The sequence below is a fragment of the Rhincodon typus genome, chromosome 22 (genome assembly GCF_021869965.1).
Source record: "Rhincodon typus isolate 14 chromosome 22, sRhiTyp1.1, whole genome shotgun sequence".
Taxonomy (NCBI): domain Eukaryota; kingdom Metazoa; phylum Chordata; class Chondrichthyes; order Orectolobiformes; family Rhincodontidae; genus Rhincodon; species Rhincodon typus.
Genome location: NC_063353.1, coordinates 37,948,378 through 37,967,081, shown reverse-complemented (window position 1 = coordinate 37,967,081; position 18,704 = coordinate 37,948,378). Strand labels below are relative to the sequence as shown.

Below are 18,704 nucleotides of genomic sequence, written 5' to 3'. Positions count from 1 at the left end.
CCACTGTCCACCCTATCTAATCCTCTGATCATCTTGTATGTCTCTATTAAGTCACCTCTTAACCTTCTTCTCTCTAACGAAAACAGCCTCAAGACCCTCAGCCTTTCCTCATAAGACCTTCCCTCCATACCAGGCAACATCCTGGTAAATCTCCTTTGCACCCTTTCCAATGCTTCCACATCCTTCCTATAATGCGGTGACCAGAACTGTATGCAATACTCCAAGTGCGGCCGCACCAGAGTTTTGTACAGCTGCAACATGACCTCATGGCTCCGAAACTCCATCCCTCTACCAACAAAACCTAACACACCGTATGCCTTCTTAACAACCCTATCAACCTGGGTGGCAACTTTCAGTGATCTATGCACATGGACACAGAGATCTCTCTGCTCATCCACACTACCAAGAATCTTACCATTAGCCCAGTACTCTGTATTCCTGTTACTCCTTCCAAAGTGAATCACCTCACACTTTTCCGCATTAAACTCCATTTGTCACCTCTCAGCCCAGCTCTGCAGCTTATCTATGTCCCTCTGTAACCTGCAACATCCTTCCGCACTATCCACAACTCCACGGACTTTAGTGTCATCCGCAAATTTACTAACCCATCCTTCTACGCCCTCATTCAGGTCATTTATAAAAATGACAAACGGCAGTGGCCGCAAAACAGATCCTTGCGGTACACCACTAGTAACTGAACACCAGGATGAACATTTCCCATCAACCACCACCCTCTGTCTTCTTACAGTTAGCCAATTTCTGATCCAAACCACGAAATCACCCTCAATCCCATGCCTCCGTATTTTCTGCAATAGCCTACCGTGGGGAACCTTATCAAACGCTTTACTGAAATCCATATACACCACATCAACCGCTTTACCCTCATCCACCTGTTTGGTCACCTTCTCGAAGAACTCAATAAGGTTTGTGAGGCACAACCTACCCTTCACAAAACCGTGTTGACTTTCCCTAATCAAATTATTCCTTTCTCGATGATTATAAATCCTATCTCTTATAATCCTTTCCAACACTTTACCCACAACCGACGTAAAGCTCACTGGTCTATAATTACCAGGGTTGTCTCTACTCCCCTTCTTGAACAAGGGGACAACATTTGCTATCCTCCAGTCTTCTGGCACCATTCCTGTAGACAATGACGACATAAAGATCAAAGCCATAGGCTCTGCAATCTCCTCCCTATCTTCCCAGAGAATCCTAGGATAAATCCCATCCGGCCCAGGGGACTTATCTATTTTCACACCTTCCAGAATTGCTAACACCTCCTCCTTATGAACCTCAATCCCATCTAGTCTAATAGCCTGTGTCTCAGTATTCTCCTTGACAACATTGTCTTTTTCCTGTGTGAATACTGACAAAAAATATTCATTTAGCGCCTCTCCTATCTCTTCGGACTCCACGCACAACTTCCAATTACTGTCCTTGACTGGCCCTAATCTTACTCTAGTCATTCTTTTATTCTTGACATACTTACAGAAAGCTTTCGGGTTTTCCTTGATCCTACCTGCTAAAGACTTCTCATGTCCCTTCCTGGCTCTTCTTAGCTCTCTCTTTAAGTCCTTCCTGGCTAACTTGTAACTCTCAAGCGCCCTAACTGAGCCTTCATGCCTCATCTCTACATAGGCCTCCTTCTTCCTCTTGACTAGAGATTCAACTTCTTTAGTAAACCACGGTTCCCTTGCTCCAAATCTAACACCTGGCCTGGTTCATTACCCAATACCAAATCCAATGTGCCCTTGCCTCTTGTTGGCCTATCTACATACTGTGTCAGGAAACCCTCCTGCACACATTGGACAAAAACTGACCCATCTAAAGTACTCGAACTATAGTGTTTCCAGTCAATATTTGGAAAGTTAAATTCCCCCATAACAACTACCCTGTTACTTTCGCTCCTACCCAGAATCATCTTTGCAATCCTTTCCTCTACATCTCTGGAACTTTTCGGAGGCCTATAGAAAACTCCCAACAGGGTGACCTCTCCTTTCCTGTTTCTAACCTCAGCCCATACTACCTCAGTAGACAAGTCCTCATCAAACGTCCTTTCTGCCACCGTAATACTGTCCTTGACTAACAATGCCACACCTCCCCTTCTTTTACTACCTTCCCTGATCTTACTGAAACATCTAAACCCCGGAACCTGCAACAATCATTCCTGTCCCTGCTCTATCCATGTCTCCGAAATGGCCACAACATCGAAGTCCCAGGTACCAACCCATGCTGCAAGTTCACCCACCTTATTCCGGATGCTCCTGGCGTTGAAGTAGACACACTTCAAACCACCTTCCTGCCTGCCGGTACACTCCTGCGACCTTGAAACCTTATTCATGACCTCACTACTCTCAACCTCCTGTACACTGGAGCTACAATTCAGGTTCCCATCCCCCTGCTGAATTAGTTTAAACCCTCCCGAAGAGCATTAGCAAATTTCCCCCCCAGGATATTGGTACCCCTCTGGTTCAGGTGTAGACCATCCCATTTGTAGAGGTCCCACCTACCCCAGAATGAGCCCTAATTATCCAGGTATCTGAATCCCTCCCTCCTGCACCATCCCTGTAGCCATGTGTTCAACTGCTCTCTCTCCCTATTCCTCGCCTCGCTAGCACGTGGCACGGGTAACAAACCAGAGATAACAACTCTGTTTGTTCTAGCTCTAAGCTTCCACCCTAGCTCCTTGAATTTCTGCCTTACATCCCCATCCCTTTTCCTACCTATGTGGACCACGACTTGGGGGGGGCTGCTCCCCCTCCCCCTTAAGGATCCCGAAAACACGATCCAAGACATCACGGACCCTGGCACCTGGGAGGCAACACATCAACCGCGAGTCTCTCTCGTTCCCACAGAATCTCCTATCTGTCCCCCTAACTATGGAGTCCCCAATGACTAATGCTCTCCTCCTCTCCCCCCTTCTGAGCAACAGGGACAGACTCTGTGCCAGAGACCTGTACCCCATAGCTTACCCCTGGTAAGTCGTCCCCCCCAACAGTATCCAAAATGGTATACTTGTTATTGAGGGGAATGGCCACAGGGGATCCCTGCACTGTCTGCCTGTTCCCTTTCCGTCCCCTGACTGTAACCCATCTACCTTTTTCCCGTACCTGAGGTGTGACTACCTCCCTGTAACTCCTCTCAATTACCCCCCCAGCCTCTCGAATGATCCGAAGTTCATCCAGCTCCAGCTCCAGTTCCCTAACGCGGTTTCCGAGGAGCTGGAGTTGGGTGCACTTCCCGCAGAAGAAGTCAGTGGGGACACTAGTGGTGACCCTTACCTCCCACATTCTACAGGAAGAGCATGCAACTGCCGTAACATCCATTCCCACTGTTCTGAATTCCCAAACAGACTATTGAAAAAAAAAAAGAAAAACTAGTAACCTTACCAAATCGGCACTCAAAACCTTTTTTTTGGTTAGAGGAGGAGGATGGGTGGGGGAATATAAATACAAACTTTGGGAACATCCTGAGGTTGTGAAAGGTGCTATATCAATGTAAGTTTACTTCCCTAAAGATACTCAACATTTGGTAATCTCCCCAGCAGTCATTCAGAAGAAATCCATGTAAAACTAGACATCAATGGCTCACTTTTCAAGCTCACAATATTTTCCTCGTCCATGATTTACCCAGGGGAGTGGATTCCATGGAGCGCTCATTGCCTTTTGTGTACCTCAACTGTGCAACTATTTGTCAGATAACATTTTTATCTCCAACCCCCATAGTACACCATACTCGAGATTAATTGTGGGGTGGGTAATTCCTGAGAATGGAAGCCAATCATCTGCTCACCTGAGTAACTGGGAAAGAGGGACTGGCTCAAAGAGAACATAAGAACTAGGAGCAGGAGTAGGTAATTCAGCCCTTCCAACCTGCTCCACTATTTAATATGATCATGATTGATCACATCACAGCCTCAATTCCATTTTTCCTGCCCACAGTCCATAACTTTTCAACCCATTACTAACTAAAAATCTGTTTCCACCTTAGTCCTGGAGTGGAACCTGAACTCTCAAAGTTCTGACTCAGAGGAGTGACCTCTACCAACTGAGCCATAGTAAATATAACTAGATTTTTAAAATAAAGGAGTTGACATGAAAGGGTCAGATCAGCTGAGATATTATTGGATGGCGGAGTAAGTGTGAGGGACTGAAGACCCCTAGTCTGGCTCAGTAATGTCCTTCAGGGAAGGAAATCTGCCATCCTCACCCAGTCAGGACTTCATGAGACTCCAAACCCACAACAATGTGGTTTATTCTAAACTGCCCTCTGAAATGGCCTAATGGGCCATTCAGTTCAAGGGCAGCTAGGGTTGGGCAATAAATGCTGACCAGTCAGTGATGCCCACAAATTTAAAAGAAAATTTAAAATGGCCTATTCGTGCTCCTCTTTCTTCTGTTCACAGAAATCCTACAGAAAGAAATCAAGCCTGGATTGCAATGATTCATCAACTGTAACATAATAATACCATCCAGCCTATTGTTAATCATCAATGCTGTATGTAGTCAGTACCGAAAGTACATTTAAGATATTTATTAACTATATTCAATTGAACCTTTCTAGTAATAAGATGGATTTAGAGAATAAAGCTATCTGACCATTTGTGGAACAACTATTTCAACAAGCCTACTCTTAGTACTCAACAAATTGCATTTATATAGAGCTTTAATGTAAGGATCTCACAGAAGCATAATTAGGCACATTGATACTGAGCCAAAGAAGATTATATTTGGTTTTAATGAGCACCTTAAAGGAGGAGAGAGACTTAGGGAGTCTTCAGGTTGTTAGTACATTTTGTAAAACATTCCCTGCATACACTCCCCATGGGAGAAGGATGTGAGATTCTATTGCATTCAAGTGTTCCTTCCAGCAATACACAAGAAAACTAACAGTGATTGTTGTAATCGCTTGTGTATAATTCAAAATACAAAGATTAGTCTGACAACAAAAAGCAAGATCTTCAGAATATCTGGGATTCTACAATACTAGATTGAATAGCATTTTTAATGAACAAGTCAGATGTCTAAAGCAGGTGAACGGAATATTGAACAGAGAATCCCTACAGTTGGAAAGTGGCCACTTAGCCTATCAAGTCTACATCAACCATCTGAAGTGGGTCCCACCAAGACCAACACCCACCCAATCCCCGTATTTCCCATGGCTAATCCACCTAGCCAGCGCACCCCTGGGCAATTTCGCAAGGCCAATCCACCTAACCTGCACATCTTTGGACTGTGGGAGGAAACCCACAGAGACAAAGGGAGAATGTGCAAACTCCACACAGACAGTCACCTGAGGCCCCTGGTGCTGTGAGGCAGCAGTGCTAACCACTGAGCCACCGCACCACTGTGTGACTTTTCTGTGGGTTCGTAGAATCTTCAGTACAATTACTAATTCACTAAACCATGGATATATTTCTTTTCTCTTACCACTTTAGCTAAATCACTCGAGTTTGAACAAATCTATTGCAGCGGAGAGGAGTAAAATTCTGAACTAGCTCAGGAGTGTTTGATTTATGACCCTAAGGCCAGTTTGCAGCACACTCAAGCTTGGTGAACTGGCTCCTGGAAAAAACCCAACTGTAAATTCAACAACATTATTGTGGGATTGGAAATTTGGAAAAGGAAAAGAATCTTTCCACACTGTTGGTAATGAATTATGCTAATTAGCAGAAAAGTGAGACTGAAATATAATACCCGCTGGTTTCACATTTGACTTTGTAGCTGCACAAAGGCCTGGATGTCACTTAAGAGATCTAACATCATTGATCTAGCCAATTCTCTGAATGATTTGCAATACCTTTTTGCAAAATGAGGGAAATTCTACGATATTCAATCCCTTATCATCAAAATCGTTAAAGAAGCTTCATTGTATGGAAAGCAGAGCCAAACATATCTGGTCAATTATTCATCTTCAGAATGATATCAGCTTTCTGATTGGACATGCAGTGAAATGAATAGTTTCCACCAAGCCACATTATTATTTTCTTCCCCGCATGCCGTACTTTTAATAAGTAGTATTTGTTAAACTGACAAACTCCCTATCTGCAGTTTCTTGGTACACTGATAAGGGGTTTTATTCTCCTCAGTGATGATGTCTTCCCTGAATAGATTTGTCTTCTGTTGCAGTGCTTAACCCTTTTGAACATGGACGGGATCTAAAAAGTTGCTATGAAAGGATTTTGTGCTGAAACATGAACTTTGTTTCTGTCTGTACACACAGTATACAAACTGCTAAGTGTTTTCCCGCACTCTGTTTCCAAATGTAAATTCCCAGACCTGTGGTATTTGTCACTGGATTGGCTGGACCTTTTCCCCCAAAATATTTCAAATTGAATATTACGCTAAGTGCAACAGGGTTCAATTTTTCCCCACTCCACTCTGAGTTGCCTCAACGCAATTTCAATAATGCTAATGTTTACAATGTACACTACGAGGGTTTCTACACTGTTTCCAGCCCCTATGGCTGACAGCTTTCAGAGAATGGCCCTTCCTCATTGCCCCTCTGCAGTGGCTGTTCCAAACTGCAGTGCACTCCTCAGCACATAATCCCAGAGTACAGCCAACTTCAACATCTACCAACCTCAACCTGACACAATCACTGAGCAGAGCTGGAGGCTGGTAATCAGGCTTTCATTAATTGGGTGCACACCCATTACAATCATAAAGTTACTTCAAAAGGACTCTTGTGGAGTAGCCATAGTGTCCCCACCTCTGAACCAGGAGTCCTGGGTTCAAGTCCCACCTGATCCAGAGGTGTGTAATAATACTTCTGAACACGTTGATTAGAAAATACCTAAAGTCGCTCCGCTTCGCCAAAAGAGAGGCCTTTCAGCTTCGAGAAGACTGCCTCCTCTTCTCCCAGTGCAGGGTTTATTGATTTGGGTAGACCTCACTCAGTAATGTGCTAAAATTGTACCAGGGTTCTTGGGACAACAGAGCACTCGAAATGAGCATATCCCCACAAGGCTCCCAAGAAACCAGGCGTAGGTAGGCACCACCTAAAGAACACAGATATTTGAAAAGGCTCCAACAAGATGGCCGTGGCTGCAAATTGGCCGTGATTGGAACAGGAAGCATTCGCACAACCATTTTAACTGTGTGTCATCCTATTTGGTTAGATAGGGTGGTTTATTAGACCTCCTACCTAAACCAGAAATGTGGGGAGCTGGGTAAGGCAGCCAGCAAGAAAGGGGGTTTAAAATGTCTATCCTGGCTATTAAAAACAGAATGAGAACTCTTCACATATTGATGTCTTCCACCCTTTATAGCAGGCAGGAGGATAGTGAAGACATGCCACCATTTGTTGCTAATGTGATGCCTTCAGGACATTTTGCTCTAGCTCAAATCTGCAATTTCAGAGAAACATTTTAAACTGGAGACCAACACTAGAAATGTTTTTTCCTGATATGAAGTTTCAATCATCACTGAAGCAGCTTCAAGTATCTATAATGAAGAATAGCCTGTTAATTTAATAGATTTCAATTGAAATATATTTGGTCACTTAAAGTTGGCAGCCAATAATGAAGTAATGGACTTGGGGTAGACAAGTCAGAAGTCACACAACATCAGGTTATAGTCCAACAGGTTTACTTGAAATCGCAAGCTTTCGGAGCACTGCTCCTTAGTCAGCAATGTCAAATAAATCTGTTGGACTATAACCTAGTGTCATGTGACTTCTGAGTGATGAAGAGTCACCAGACACGAAACATTAATTCTGCTTTCTTCCCACAGATGCTGCTAGACCTGTTGAGCTTCACCAGCAATTTCTGTTTTAGTTTGTTCTGGATTATTAGAGCAGTGTCATTACCCTTATGTCTTCGCTTCCCTTATATGTCCCCAAATCCTGTCGGTGTCACTTCAGATGGAGGACCTTTACACTTATTGACCTTTAATTCAACATCTTCTGTTTTAAATAAACCAAAAGAACTGCGGATGCTGTAAATCAGGAACAAAAACAGAAGTTGCTAGAAAAGCTCAGCAGGTCTGGCACCAACCGTGAAGAAAAAAATCAGAGTTAACGTTTCAGGTCCGGTGACCCTTCCTCAGAACTGTTCTGAGGAAGGGTCACCAGACCTGAAACGTTAACTCTGACTTTTTCTTCACATTTTCTGTTTTAACATGACTATCTCCTCCCAGGGTAAAAAGAGTGAGTTAATCAACTTCTGTGTTATTGTTTTATGGGTGAATTTGGCCAAGACACCAGGGGAATTCTCCTGCTTCTGGTACAGACATGTGATAGTTCAGGCAGACATCTTGAAAATCTGGTCCAACGTACCACACATCATAGACTGGATGAACAAGCCCCCAAATGTGGTTTGAACTTACTGCCTAATGCAATTCTACTAACAGAGTCCACTGGCATACAAACTTTAGGGGAGTGAATTGTGCCAGGACTTTCACTGTTCTGCTGAAGTTAAAACAGTGAACAGTGTGCTTCATCACCTGAAGTGCTCACGTTGCTGTTCATAAAGTTTGCTGAGCACAGATTGTCTTCAATGTTTTCCTTCAGTGCAACGTTGACTACTTTCAAAAGGCAATTCATTGGCTGGAAAGTGCTTTGGAACACCCTGAGGCTGTAAAAGGTGCTAAATAAACGCAAGGTCTCGCTCTCCTCCTCTAAACACATTCTCCAATCAAGCAATGGTGGGCAACACAGAACTTCGCATCTATATCGCCTTTCCTTCACTGCTGCTGGGTCAAAATTTTGGAACTCCCTCCCTAACAGCACTGTGGATGTACCTATACACAAAGCACTGCAGCAGTTCAGGGAGGCAATTCACCAGGACCTTCTCCAGGGCAATTAGGGATGGGCAAGAAGTGCTGGTGAGGCCAGGTACACAAATTCTGTGATAAAATATATACTAAAAGTAAGTAAGAGAAACTCAGAGAAATTCAGGTACAACAATGCCAGTGATCCAATCATTCTGAACTTTCTCAAGCAAAAGGGCTTGGGCATAGAAATGTCTGCTTTTTCCATCACAGTGGTAATTTTACCAGAGTAGTAATCCAGAGATTTGGACAAATGCCAGAGTCATGAGTTCAAATTCCATCACAGCAGCTGGAGTAATTTAATTTTAATTAATAAATCTAGTATAACTTATCAGCCTCATGAATAATACTCATGCAACTACTGGATTATCATAAAAATGCATTTAATACCCTTTAGGGAATGGAATCCACTGTTCTTACCCAGTCTGGCCTGTCCTGACCCAGTGCAACCTGTTGACACAACTGCCCTCTGAAATATAAAATCAAAATACTACAGATGCTGGAAATCTGAAAAAAAAGTGCTGGAGAAACTCAGCAGGTCTGGCAGCATCTATGGAGAGAGAAAATGTTTTGAGTCCAATATGACACTTTTCCCAGACTTATTCTGTCCTGTTAAAGCCACTCATTTGTAGCCAGCTCACTCTCAAAGATGGTCAGAAACAGGTAACAAATTCTGACTTAATCAGCTACACTCACGTTCAAAGATTGAATTAAAAGATTGAAAATCTACTAAGATGGGCTCAACGTGCTATCCATGCCAGAAGACCAAATGTTTCTTGCGAATCCCTATGTCTGATCTTGATAGTTTTGGAAAGGTTGTATCTTTAAGTTCCACATGCAGCATCTTGAATCCACATTATGAATAGACATGATGCTGAATGCCTCCTTCATTGGTTCAAATCAATGCTTGCTTGTCCACAGCTAAATTCTGTGCAAACCTCCTCCTTGCCTGTTCATTAAATTGGTGTCAACATCTACACACACACACAAGGAAAAGAACCAGACAAGAGGAGGTGCAAAATACAACACTTTGAGAGGAAGCACTCCAGCTCAACAGTAACTCAGGGCTGGCTTCTCAATAGTCCAGCTGGGAAAAATATGCAAGTCAAGCCACAGAACTGTGAATGGACCAAAACCAAGACAAAACAAAACTAAGACATTATCTGTCCTGTGGCAGACAATTCCCAGCACACAGAAACATAAGCAATTCATTGGGGAGAACACAATGTTAATGGCAACAAAGTTTCACGTTTGTGTCAGATCACACGCATTAGAAAACAGAAAACAATACTATGATCATAACAAGTGAAAGAGAGATGGTGGGGGTTAACATTTAGAGTGCTCAAATGATCTGCCCACATTTGACCAGATCAAGGGTCTCAGATTTTATGTTGGGTTTGCTAAATGGGCAGGAGCTCTGGCTCCTACTATTACCACTCCTGAGAATTGCAGATGTGGTCAACACTGACACATGCAATGCAGTACTGTGGGGGTGCTGCCCTGCTAGATGAGCTTTTATTTTTAATGGGGCATTAAAACAAAGTGCCTTCTACTCTTGCAGATTCAATGGCACTACTTCAAACAAAAGGGAATTCTCCATGATATCCCAATCAATTTTTAGCCCTCAGCCAACACCAAAATATAGATTATATCATCATTATCACACAGACATTTGCAGGAGAGTGCTGTGCACAAAATAAGTAGCTGGATTTCCTAATATTACATGACTGCAAAACACTTTGGGACATTGAGGTTATGGAAGGTGCTATACAAATGAACGTCTTTCTTTCTTTACCATCATTGTCACTTACATTCATCATGACATGGCAAGTCTAGGTGCCATTGTCAGCAGCTTCACCAATTGGATATCTTGTTGCTAGGCACCAAATTTTCCTGATGCAGAACAGCTCTTCCTCCCCGTTATCCCCTCCCACACTGCCCTGCCCTCCAACATAAGCCAGTACCATTCATTTCCCTCAGTGTGCAGAACCTTTCAGATATCAATATCACAATCCTGCCTCATCACTCCCTCCTTCCCACCTCTCTCTCTCTCTCTCCGTCCTGCCCCAGGCCTTCACCCAGGGCACTCTCCGTCTCTCACTATCTGACTCTGATAAGGAATCCCTATGCAAATAAGCAGCATAAGCAACTCAACTGTGCAATTTTATACACTCACTGAACAAGTATATATTTGCAACCGACAAATGTTAATCTCTTTTTGCTTAATGAACAGAACAGAGAGTTGATTCTCATTTATTGGCTTTCTTTCTCATACAATAATCTGAGGGAGGGGTAAGAGGGAGATTTGTTATAATAGAATCAGTCTTCTGCTTTACCACATTCAGTGCAGACTGAAGTACTAAAATCAGCAGTCAAACTTTCTTCGTCAGCTCCCTGCCTTATTGATATTCAAAATTCTGCCTGGAAGATTACTCCTCAGCAGTCATGTCCCCTGGGCCTTGGCAACAGTGAAGCTGGTAGCATTATAAATGCAAAAGCTGATGGCAGCAGTTCAGGATAAGTGAGGTTTACTTCTGCTCTGTCTGAAATAAAGTGTCCCCCATGAACAGTCTGAAGTTCCATCTCCCCACTTTCACTTCTGCAAAACATCTGGAGAAAACAGGCTCGAGTCTCATCCACTTAGCAACCAGAATCCAAACTGTAGCTACATGACATCCAGCCCTACATCAATCTCTGTTGCAGGAGACTGAAAGCAAACAAGTGGGGGAAATACAACACCACTAAGCTCACAAGTTCAAATCTCCTGATAGCCATCGTGCCTCAAGATGAGTAGGATGTGGGGCCCAGAAGTTTCAGAATCATGTGGCACAGAAGGAGGCCATTTGATCCATTGTGCCAATACTGGCCCCTTGAAAGAGAGTTTGCCAATTAATGTCACACTCTCTGCACTCTCTCAATAACCTTGAAAATTTATTTCCAGTGTTCATCCAATTTCTTTGTAGAAGTTAATGTTCCATCTGCTTCTTCCATCAATTTTGACAGAACATTCTGGACTATAAGTCTTTCAAGAATTTTAAAAAACATTTCTCCCCACCCTAACTCTGTATTTTTCTCACTTATCTTTAATTGATCTTCTCTGGTTACCAATCCTCTTGCTGGTGGTAATCAGGTTTTTTTTATTGATTCTTAAAATTCCTCCAAATTTTGAACACCATGTTGTATCTCTCCACGAATGTTTCTACTCTGCCAATCCCAGCTTCTCCAGGCTCTCTGGATAACTAAATCCCTACATTCTGGTAAATCTTCTCAATGTCCTTTCTAAATTGTGGGGCCAAATATCAGACAGATTATAGAACACTGGTTTCCGCAACTGGAGAGAAAGGTTACTTTTATGTATTGAAGGAGAATAAAACTAGGCTGACAACTGTAGTTCAATGCTGATAGAGTACTGCTTTCTTGTCTGAGGTTACATCTTTCCAATGAAACATTAAGCCAAGTAAACCTTTCTTTCAAAGTGATAACTACCATCTGGATGTTTTCATTCTTATATTACGGGACTATAACTGCAAATAGCCACATGTATTCAGTTCATTTTCACATTATGAATTTCAATATGAACTCACAGCCTTTGAGTTGTCTGCCCAGTACCATAACCATTAGCTTACCACACGAGTGCACTCCAGGCAGAAAAACAGCCATACCTGAGTGCTGGCCAGTGAGCCCTTACAAGACCTCTGACTGCCTCAGTCAAAATGCCCTCCATGAATCAACTACCACTGTTCATCCTTCTGGCTCATACATAAGACTTCACTGATACAAGGGGAGTAGTCAGTGACAATAGCATTAGAAATATACTGTCAGCTCTCATAAATCAATAATAAAAACATGAAGTGCTGGAGAAACTTAGCCAATCTGTCAACATCAATGGAGGGAGAAACAGAGTTGATGTCCAATATGAAGAATCACGTGAGATTAGAAATGTAAACTATGTTGCTCTCTCCCCAAATGCTGCCAGACCTGCTGATCTCTCCAGCCCTTTGTTTTGATTTCAGATCTCCAGCATCCACAATACTTTGTCGTTATTGTGATGGGAACAATGGCTGAGAGGGAGACTGTGCGGAACATCAATGTGGTCAGATGGGCTGAAAAGACTGTTTCTGTGCTCTGTGTTATCAATGAATTAAATGCTACAGTAGAAGCACAGGCACCAAGAGGGAGCAGCCTGGCTATGTTTGTAGACTGGAGCTCAGCTCTTCATTGCTGTATATCTGCTTGGATCGTACAGGAAGCATAAAGAAAGCAATACATCAACATCTTGTAAGAAATAAATGGGGAGGTAATACATCAGCCCCCAGCACAACCTGAATTCATACTGAGGTTAAATACATCACAGAAGGTGCTGCCTGGTATGAATAAATTGCTTGATTCTTGCTTACCTCAGCAATAAAAACAGATAAAGCAAAAGCAGAAAAATAACACGAGTGTCTTAACCTCTGCTGTCACATATCTATGTATTTTTAAAATTCCAACTGATAAGTCGAGTTACAATGCATACCCCCAACACCCCCACCACCACCCCCACCACCTCCCCACCCCCCACCCGAAGTGTGTCATTATTTGCACCACAATCCCATAAGTAGGCTCAGCCACAACATCAGTAACCCTGGCAACAGAAGACACGATCATGCCTTAATTTCTGAATATCAAAAGCATTTAACCGCAACTCCCTTCTGGAAAGGTTCAATTTTGCCTGCAAAGGCTGCTCGCTTGCTAGTAGAAGCCAATCAGCAGTGACAAGGGCCAGCATTTGGGGACAGTTGACCATCTGCAGCCACAAGCTGATGGGGAGGGAGGGTTACCTGGGCCATGACGTAACATCCTGCAAACCCTCATCAGACTCACAAACAGCTGGCTTGATGACTGGCATCACTCGAGCCTGCGAGGTGAAGGCTACAAGTGAGCACCAGTCCTCATCAAACTAATCAGTCAGCATCAGAGGAGGTCAAAGAATGTTAATGAACCCAAACCACGATAGAGCTGAAATCTGCATCCAATTCCCTCTCTTACTTTTGGCTTCATGGAATTGCTCTAGTGCACGAAGAGGCCACTCGGCCCATTGTGCCTGCACCAGTTCTATTCCCTTTTGCCAATTTCCTGCCTTATCACCATATCCCTGCACACCATTTTTAACCATGCCCTCTTGAATGCCTTCCACTACATTTCCAGGCAGCGCATTTCAGACCCTAGCTACTTGCTGTGTGAAAAAGGGTTCTTTTTTCTCACATCTCCCTTGTTTCCTTTGCACATCACTTTAAATCTATGCCCTCTTGTTCTTTTTATTTCTATTATGAGGGTTACAGCTTCTCCCTATTGACTCCGTTCACCATTTTGAAAACTCCCTATCCTTTTATACACATTAAAGTCCACCTTGAAATAAATTTTTGAAAAACCCAGCAGTGCTTGGGTTATTGAATTTTGTTAATTGCTTTCTCTTGGTTTTGCTGCTCCATTGGATGAATTATACCTTACATCGAATGCACCTCCCGATGTTTCTCAAGGCCAAATCTACCAGACTTGATAGCTCATCCCTGCTGCTTGGCCAATTATATCCAGCAGTGACAATGGGTGCTAAACTTCAATCACCACGTGCCCATTGGGACAGTAGGAGGTGGCTCAAAGAAAGGATTCCTGCAGCAAGCAGGAGGACATTTGGACTGTGATTGAGAATGAGATTGGGATCATGGCATTACAAACATCTTGAAAGAAGTTTTAGCAATCTGAACCCAACCATATCTCAGCACAGCTTGGTGCAAGTTCACTAGTATACTTTGAAAGGCTACACTGGAGGTTGGTGTGTGGGAAGTGAAAAGCAGTCCTGCTAGATGGGGCTTCAAGCAGTTGGTTTGGTTGAGAGAGCAGTTTGTCTTCTGGACGAAACCTTTGCTATAGCTGGGGACCGAGACCGTTCCCTGATATCAGGGGCTGTCCACAACATCTAACCTGCGAAAGCCGCTGGCTAAAAGTAGAAAGCATTGCAAGCCCCCCATTATAAAAAAAACCATGACCAATTATGTAAGAAAATACAGACTCCCTTGTTCTTACCACAGGCAAAACAAAAACACAGGCATTTCTGTTTAAACTCAGATATACACATTCAAAATGTTGCATGTTTAAAATCTTAACTTTTCATTTTGCGTTTGAAAACATCAGAAAGAAACAGAAGCAGAGACAAGAAACATAGACGTTTAATTCTGCAGATTGGAGTAGATATCCAGCAAAATTAACAGCACCCAAAGATTGAAGAAGTTCAAATAAAAACAAACAGATTGCTGGCTACAATCTCTACAAGTAGGCAAGAGAAGTGCATTGCATTACCATCTCACTGAAACACTGCTCAGTGGTCAGTTTTCAGGTTCTGGTCGACAGTAAGTGCATCCTTCAGGCAGAATTTTGGATTCCCTCAAAATCCTGCAATCCCAAAACATTAGCAAAGCCAGGAATGTTGTCTATGTCCAGGAGTATGTGCAACTATGAGCCCATGCCTTTATGTGTACGCCCAGCGTGCATGTCTGTGCACATGTCTATATGTACATACATGTCTGTACAAAGCTGGGGTGAGTGCACACATTCTCCCACTTAATTATTACCCATCCCTAGTTACCCTGAAGGTGGGGACAAGTTGCCTTCCTAAGCAGCTACAGTGCCTGTGGCAAAGATGTTTCCACCATGTTTTTAGAGGAGGGAGGAGATTCAGTGATAGTGAAGGTTACAGTGAGACATTCCCTGGACAGGATAGTGGGGGAGAATTTGGGAAGTGTACCCCCACACACCAGCTGCTCTTATTCTTCTCGGTGGTGGTGGTCATGGTTTGTGACAAATTGATGAAGCCCCCTCCTGCTCAAATACAGGGTTGGTAGTGGACCCTGCTCCAGTTTGACTGGGGCTCATCGCTGCAACTCTCCATTTGGAGGAGGTCAGAGAGAGCAGTGGGTAAGTGGAAAGCCACCTCAGCAGGAATTGGAGAAAGAAGGAAGAAAGGTGGGAGGGATAAAAAGCAACTTAAATTCCCCTTCTGGTCAATTATCCCCAAAACAGTTAATCCCAAACAGAAACGTTTCACTGTTGGCTGAAGTTTGATGCTTTCTTATGCACATCCACAAACCCCCTCCATCCTTATTCCCAACTCCATGAGCAGGTATTAGTGACAGGTGCAGACTGATGTCTTACAGATTCCCTTCATATCACTCCAGGAATTCCAGTCTATTTAGTCCAGATGTGTATTTGCCTGAAATGCAGCAACACCAGATTGATTGCACTTGCACAGGGTTTCTGAGAGGATGCAGGCAAGGTCACTAATCAGCGCATCCCAACACGAGTCTGTTCTGGGAGGTCAATCATCTGATAAAGTAAATAATTGGTGCAATCCATCACACACTTGAAACAACCGACAGTAAAAACATGCAATGCATCAAATCTTCCTCATTCGTATTGCAGATTATACATTACAATGAAAATCAAGAACCACATTTTCAAAGTTTTTCCAGGTTTGCTTCCATATTTGGTCATCTCCCCACCACTTGTTGGCAGCTACAATTAGTCTTCATCCGCCCAGCTATAGTTCAGTGCTCTCCGTCCTCCACAGTCAAGTTCAAATCTCACAGCAGAGGCAAAAGCCAGGCTGATGCTCAGACATTGTACTTGGAGAGGGCTGTTTTATCGAAACTGTTGTATAGGGGTCCGAAAGGGTTAATACTGAGGACAGCATTAAGTAACACTCAACATGATGATGTCCCAGCAGGACAACAGCTTTGGATGTCAGAGGACTAAGACCTAACATCAAGGTCTTCCTCAATTTCAGTAGAAAGGTTGATCACACCAGTACAGATACTTCCAATCAATCTGTTCAGGTGTGTTATAACATAGCTCTGGAACAGGTGGGACTTGAACTCAGACCTTCTGGCTCAGAGGTAGAGCCACTACCCCTGTGCCACATAGGTCCTTACCACACCAGTGCAACTTATACCCAGTTGCTGTCTTGCAATAGCCCCAGTGTTGTTTTCCCATTATATGGTTTCTCCTTACCACACTATACCAAGCAAGCCCTATCAATGGCCTGTGGTAAGGGGAGGCAATGGATGAGTGGAATTATCACTGGACTGTTGATCCAGAAAACCCAGGAATGTTCTGGGAAAGTGGGTTTGAACCCCGCCATGGCAGATGGTCGAATTTGAATTAAATTTTAAAAAAACCATGAATCCATTGTACATTGTCAGGAAAAACCCATCTGGTTCACTAATGTCCTTTAAGGAAGGAAACTGCCATCCTTATCTGGTAAGGCCTACATGTGACTCCAGACCGAGAGCAATGTGGCTGACTGTTAAATGCCCTCTGGGCAATAAGAGGTGGGCAATAAATGCTGGCCTAGCCAGCGATGCCTTCATCCTGATAAAAAAAAATCTCTACCCTAAGCGAGGATGGTGGCAGAAAATCAACCATTCGGATATTCCACCATCATGAGCTGAGGTGAGGATTCACCTTACAGCCCAAAATTCTTCCTTCCAATGAGAGGTTAGTCCAAGTTCCTGACTGCCCTCTCAGGTGGGAGTACAAGATCCAAAGCCCCTTCCTCAAAGAAGGAAAGGAAAGTCCTTCCCCTGTGTCCTGATCCACATTCATCCCTAAACCAACATTTCAAAAATGGACTGTCTGGCTATCAATGTTTTACTGCATATGGAATCTTGCTGTGTGCAAAGTGACTGCCTGCTCCATCTTCTCCATTGCAACAGTAGCTGCACTTACTGACAACTGGCTGTAAAGTGTTTTGCAACATCTGGCAAATGTTTGACTTTACCTATTTCCCCTTATCCTCATGAGAGCTCAGGAACAATTGATATCCCTCTACCATCCTTTCCTGGTTGCGCAAGTAATTTCTTTTGATAATTTTAATGTAAGGGTCAACCTGAAATTTCCCGGTCTGTTGCTTGAGCTGCATCTTCCAAACTCCAAACCCCACCAGCCCCCTCCCCCCATTAATCAATGCCAGAGGAATTTAACACCTCCCTCTGGGAACCCAACTGTCCAGCAACAGTCACTGGATGACTATTAGGAGTGATAACTCCTGATGAGACATATTTTACTCCTTTTCCTTCATTCATGCAGTTTTGATCAGCAAACTGGATGCACAATCAAGACCAAGCCTGGGGTCTTGCTAACCCTTGTGGTTCAAGACTAAACCAGGAGGCGAATTTATTCTACCGAGCCATCACAGGAGTTGGCAAAGCTGATCTGTGGATCTGTCAGTCTCCAAGGCTGTCCTGGATCTCTGATATCCTGCTGGGCAACATCCTGCCTTCCTTACCAATTCTGGGTCTGCAGGTGATTCCTGTCTCACTCACACTCTGAAGCATCCTAACCAACAATTCAGCTGTTGCGCGGACAAATCCAGGATATGCAATAAATACCGAATTCTTCAATGATACCCAAGTTGTGGAAAAATGATTATTGCCAGCTGCACATAGTTTGATATTTTGCCATTGTCGATTTCTTTGGTGATGGAGGGATTGTGGGGTGGGGGGGCGGGGTAGTCATTAAACAATTATTGGCCCAATTCCACATTTCAGGAATCCCATTAGCACCAAAACCAAAAGATGGAATTCTGGAATTCTGATCAATATCTAAGGAGAAAGACTCAAGCAGGCTGGCAGCAATGTGCAGGCAAGTTAATTTAAACCAAAAGTGGAAAAAAAGAACAACATTCTTGAGGTCAGGTTTTACATATTGTGTCAGTGACCTCTGATTTTTGTTCCAGTTATGGACAAAGGCAAATAGGCAAAATTACCTGAAGCGAGCCAAAGGCCCTTTCAGTGAGGACACAGTGTATACTAACAGCACTGATCTTTGCCCCTCTGTATTAGAAGTCAATCTTGTAAGTTTGCGGAAGAGCTAAAGGCCACTGCTGTGTGTGTACAA

General features: G+C 43.4%; 1 protein-coding gene across 7 annotated transcripts in view; it reads right to left on the bottom strand.

The window, feature by feature from the left end:
* Window positions 1–18,704, bottom strand: part of LOC109911687 (plexin-A4-like) — a 258,283-nt gene that overhangs the window by 109,559 nt on the left and 130,020 nt on the right. The window contains exon 4 of one of the 7 annotated variants that reach the window (XM_048610378.1): window positions 16,054–16,133. The exons of the other annotated variants lie outside the window; for them this stretch is intronic. Within the exon in view, the coding sequence (XP_048466335.1) occupies window positions 16,092–16,133 (42 nt within the window). The 3' untranslated portion in view covers window positions 16,054–16,091. Of the gene's footprint in view, window positions 1–16,053; window positions 16,134–18,704 lie in introns of those variants that run through there. 7 annotated transcript variants of the gene reach the window in all.